This window comes from Teleopsis dalmanni, chromosome 1 (genome assembly GCF_002237135.1).
Source record: "Teleopsis dalmanni isolate 2A chromosome 1, ASM223713v2, whole genome shotgun sequence".
In the NCBI taxonomy this organism is placed as follows: domain Eukaryota; kingdom Metazoa; phylum Arthropoda; class Insecta; order Diptera; family Diopsidae; genus Teleopsis; species Teleopsis dalmanni.
In genome coordinates this window covers 119,689,211-119,695,018 of record NC_051846.1, presented here as the reverse complement: position 1 = coordinate 119,695,018, position 5,808 = coordinate 119,689,211, and the positions used below count along the sequence as shown (strand labels likewise).

Below are 5,808 nucleotides of genomic sequence, written 5' to 3'. Positions count from 1 at the left end.
TTAAGATATTTCTTACAGTTATATATGGTTCATAGACATATATACTTTGTTTCCTTTGCCGTAAAACCAACGCAGGATTTAAGATATTTCTTATGGTTATATATGTTTCATAGACATATATAATTTATAGCCTTTGCCGTAAAACCACCGCAGGATTTAATAGTTTCCAATTGATATATATGGTTCATAGACATATATATTTTTATTTCCTTTGCCGTAAGACCAACGCAGGATTTAATATTTTCGACATAATACCACCTTGACGAATGCTCATAAACTCGCGCCTTCTTAACAATTTCGCTGTCTTAAATACCCATACGCCGAAGCTTTCTTCTAGCGAATTTTAAATTTTCCCGTTCGTTTACCCATTGGGTTGTGCAGTGTAACCTCTGTGCTTACAATCTTTGCTGTAAAGCCGCTGCGCTTTTGTGTTTTGTTTTGACAGCCGCTTGTGTTTTAAATTATAAAAGTATTTTTTTTTTTAAAAAAAAAGTGTAAGTGATAAATATATTTATAAACAAAACATGAATGTAAACAAAAATATGAGTGTATAAAACTTAAGCGTAATTAATTAAAAGAATTTCAGTGATTTTAAATTAAGCCGGTACTAATGTTAATTTGTTTTGGTGGTAGTTTTGTTTATGTTGTAATATTTGCAAAAGAAATAAATTAAATATTACTTTCATGTTATACCGTAACAATTAATAAACTCTAGTTATTTTAGTAATTATCCAAATAGAAAACCAATGGAAAACTATGACGAAGTGTTGCTTGTGATGCGTTTTTTGTTTGTAGAAAAAAAACGTAATCAGTGGACAGTTAGTTGTTGTATATTTGTTTATTAAAAATATATTTGTAAAATAAATGTGTTTACTCTTCGTGTTGTAATTCAAATTTTATAATAAGTAAATAAAAATTTAATTTTTTCTTATAACATGTTCATGGTGTGTTTATATTCTTTTTTCTCTCTTCAGAGTTTCTTTTCAGTCTAGATATCAATGCCCGTGGCTCATCAGGCTGGAGGATCGCAGGTTATGTCAATATAATTTGTGGCCAAACATATTTTGATAAATTTTATTTTTTCCAGGTAATTACATCGTAGTTCAATTCAATTCAGTGTTTAATTATACTGTGTAAGGTATAATGCGGTTGTGCTTTTATGGCGACGGTCTGACATCGTTTTCCTCTTTACTTCTTATAGTATGTGCGGAAGAAATTTGATGTTCAAATTTGTTTCGTCACAGAACAAAATAGTGTCCTAAATTGGATCAATTTAAAATTAAAATAAATACCACGTCATTCAGCTCAAAATACACAAAAAGAGCAATTCTAAGTGATGGTGGAAAACTATTCGATCCATTTGGTTGGCTGTCACCTGTAACCATTAAAGCAAAAATCATTATACAAAAATTGTGGATGTTAGGAATTAGTTAGGATACAGAGATCCCACCTAATCTACAGGCACAATGGGAGCAATTTAAATTGCGATTACCTGCAGTTCAGAAAATTACCATGAAAAGATGGACACAACATTCAGAGAATAGTTTAATCGAGTTATATGGATTTACAGATGCATCAGAAACAGGATATGCTGCAGTTGTATACACAAAGATTATCAATGCAGAAAGGGCTACAATATCCCTAATAGCATCAAAAACCAAAGTTGTGCCTATTAAGCAGGTGTCATTAGCCCGATTGGAGTTATGTGCAGCTGTGCTATTAACAAAGTTAATTAATTACATTCAGAAGAATAACAAGATTCCATATAGTAAAATTATTGCATGGTCAGATTCAAAAATTGTATTAAATTGGCTAAAGCAATACCCAAACATATGGACTACGTTTGTAGCAAACAGAGTATCGTATATTCAGGATACGTTTAAGAGACAATTTAGATTTGTTCCAGGAAAAGATAATCCAGCAGATATTCCATCAAGGGAAGTATATGGTGACAATCTTATTTCAAATACATTATGGTGGCATGGTTCAAATTGGCTAATAAAAAATGAAGAAAATTGGCCAGAAAATGATGAAGTAATAGATTTGAATCTTATTCCAGAAACCAGAAAAACTGCAATATGTACCGTCGTGAACGTTACCAACGATGAAAAATTTATTAATCGATTTTCCTCTAAACAAACTTCTTCGAGTGACAGCTTACTGTCTTAGATTCGTTTATAATTGCGTTAACCTACATTCGAAACGCACAACTGGGCACATTAAAATTTTAACAACGTGTGGTCACCTAACATATGTGTGACAGCGAATGTCAAAAGCGAGTGAACGAGAGTAACGTAAGTTCGTTGAATAGCGTCAGTTGGATAGCGTCGTGATTAAATATTTTGTTCAGTTAAATAAAGTATATTAACGTTATGTTATTAAATATTTTGTTCAGTTAAATAAAGTATATTAAAGTTATGTTATTAAATATTTTGTTCAGTTAAATAAAGTAAATTAAAGTTATTTAAATAAAGTCTATTAAAGTTATGTACTTAACTCAAAAACCAAATTTAAAGTTTAGAAGTGGGATAGATGCCCTAAAGGGGAGTAATTAAAACGTAAGTTTGAATATTTGGCGCAGAAAAATAAAAAAAACACGAACACAGATATATACGTAATGATGGTGACCATCGAGTCACTGACGAAGGAACAGTTGAAGGACTTCTTACAACAGCAAGAGTTATCAACTACAGGCAATAAGGCGGAATTAGTTGCACGATTAACTGAACACGTGAAGTCAAGCGGCGTAGTTTTGCAATTTACTAACGATAATGAGGAATTGCGGGGTGAAAACGAAGAATTGAGAAAACAAATTAGCGAACTGCGGCTAATGGTGCAACAGGTAGTAATTAACCAGAATAACGTTAGAAACAATCAAAACAGTACTTCAGAAATGCCTAGTAAGAACCGTAACGCGCATTCTATACGAGAAATCGCAGAAGTCTTGCCCGAATTCGACCCAACGAACGAAGATTCTATTACGGCTAAGCAATTTGTCGAACGTGTTGAAGCTGTTATGTCTGTATATGCGTGGCCCGAAAAAAGTGTGCTTCTTGCAGTGTATAGCCGTTTGAAGGGTGTAGCGCGCATGTGGGTGGACGCATCACCAAGAATGCATGCTACTTGGAAGGAGTTCTCAAATGAGCTTGTCATCGAGTTCGGTTGCGAACACGATGAAGCGGATATACATTACAATATGTCGCGCGTTGCTCGAAGGCAAAACGAAATAATAACTGAGTTCATTTTTCGTGTCTCTGCGCTAGGACGACGTCACAATCTTAGTGAGATGGCTATCACGAAATACGTCCAAGAAGGATTAAAACATCGAGAACTACAAATGGCGATTGCTCCGCAAAAATTCGTATCTATTAAAGAAATGCGTGAAACATGCGAGAACTTTTTTCAAAATTGCATTGAGATAAACGAAAAGCCTTTTCATAATGCGAACAAAGAATACAATCGTTCAGTAAAGCAAAGAATGTTATGTGTTACAATTGTGGTGAGTCAGGGCACTTGTCAGTAAATTGTGCAAGACCCCCAAAACGTTCTCGTTGTATAGATTGTAATAAGGTGCACCCCAAAAATGAACAGCAAAATTGCGGAAAACCATCCGCTTTCGTGCGAAAAACAAGTATTATCGACAATAAATTTCTTAAGAAAATAACGATTGATGGCAAGCAAGGCATTGCATTTATGGATACTAAAAGCGAATGTAATATGGTCCGGGAAACATTTGCCAACGATATTGGTGGTACGCGCAGCAAAAACCCATTTATCATCGGTGGATTCGGTGGTGGTATAGAACGATCTGAGATACAAATTGAGACGGATTTGAAAATCGATGAGGTTGAAAAACTGTTGACGTTGCACGTCTTCAAAGATTGTGTGTTGAATTACGATCTATTGCTCGGGGACGAAATATTTAATAGCGAAAATATACGCGCCGTATATGACAACGGACAGTTCAAATTCGCAGACAAAGTAAAAACGACGTGTAAAATTAATAAACTTAGTCCAATAACGGAAGATGACGTGTGTATGGACACTGTAAATGCAGATTCTAAGGGAAAGCTGTTAGAGGTGATGAATGAATTCCGAGAATGTTTCGCTACAGGTATGGATGGAATCGGCAAAACTAGTGTAGTCGAAATGAAAATTGAGTTAATGACCAACGAGGTGATCGCACAAGTCCCGTATAGAGTTCCGGAACGGAAAAAAGAAATCGTTGCGAAGAAAACTCAAGAGTTGTTCGACAATGATATTATAGCTCCGTCTGAATCAGTTATGCGAGTCCAATGTTGCTTGTGAAGAAAAAGAATGGCGAACATCGACTTTACGTGGACTACCTTCGGATTAATCAATTCACTCGAAAAGAATGCTACCCAATGCCCAATATCGAAGAAAGTTTACAAGAAGCAACGAAGTATCGAATCTACATATCGTTAGATCTTAACTGTGGTTATTATCAAATTCCTACAGAACGTAACAGTCGTAAATATACTGCAGTTGTGGTTCCTGATGGTCTGTATGAGTTTAAACGGATGCCGTTCGGGCTGAAGAACGCACCAGTCCTGTTTCTACAATTGATGGCGAAAATTAAAACGCGCTTGGAACTCAGCGATATGATTAATTACATGAACGATATGCTTGTCGGCGGCAACGATGAAGAAGAACTTTTCGGAAAGTTTCAACTAATTTTAGGTGTAATAAAAGAATTTAATTTAACATTGAATTTAAAAAAATGCGAATTTCTGAAAGATACTATCCAATTCTTGGGACATCAGTTGGGACCCAACAGGGTAACGCCGCGTGAAATCAAGACCGAAGCTATACCAAATTTGAACATGCCTACAACGCAAACAGAGGTGCGGCGCTATTTAGGGTTAACGGGATATTTCCGTACGTTTATACCAGGCTACGCAATTATATCCGAACCGTTGCGACAATTACTTAAGAAAAACGCCGTCTTTAAATGGACAGATCAACAAACCAACGCCTTTGTGAGTCTAAATGAAGCACTAACAACCGGACCAGTATTAACAGGCTACCAAGTGGAAGCTGACCATCAAGTGCGTACAGACGCGAGTGCCATCGGACTCGCAGGTGTTTTACTCCAAAATGACAACGGAGATTGGAAGCCGGTAGCGTACTTTAGTTGATCTACCACATCGCTGGAAAGGAAATATCACAGTTACGAATTAGAAACGCTTGCAGTTGTCGAATCTGTGGACCGCTTTAAATATTACATCTATGGAAAGTCGTTTACGGTCATTACCGATTGCAATGCTGTAAAATTGGCCATGCAAAAGCGAGAAATGATATCTTGTATAGCCAGATGATGGCTTCGTATCTAAGACTATGACCTCATCATCGAACATCGAAGCGAGCAACGAATGGCGCACATCGACGCACTAAGTCGTATGCCTAACGAAGACGGTTGCGATCTTGAGGAAGCGACTTTGCGAGTCTGGAAGGCGGAAATAACTGAGGCAGATTGGCTTTACAGTATGCAATTACAAGATAGCAAACTTCAACAAGTCGTAATGAAAATTGAGGAGAAGGATTCAGACATTATTAACGACTATAAAATGATTAACGGACGACTGTACAAACGGTATAAAAACCAACAGCTCTTCGTAATACCAAAGGCTTTGCGATGGAAGGTGACACATGATGCACATGTTAAAACAGGACACTTAAGCCTTGACCGAAAGATTGAATACTTACTACGTTCTATGTGGTTCGCTCGAATGCGAAACTTTGTCAAATCTTTTGTGAAAGCGTGCATTGATTGCGTCTTCACTAAGC

The 5,808-nt window shown here is 36.4% G+C and overlaps 1 protein-coding gene across 1 annotated transcript; it reads left to right on the top strand.

Moving 5' to 3' along the window:
- The first annotated feature begins 2,620 nt into the window (after positions 1-2,620).
- Positions 2,621-4,308, top strand: LOC119665756. The gene is made up of 2 exons (XM_038075000.1): positions 2,621-3,499; positions 3,571-4,308. The coding sequence occupies exons 1-2, from the start codon at positions 2,621-2,623 to the stop codon at positions 4,306-4,308; spliced, it is 1,617 nt and encodes a 538-aa protein (XP_037930928.1).
- Positions 4,309-5,808: the final 1,500 nt, after the last annotated feature.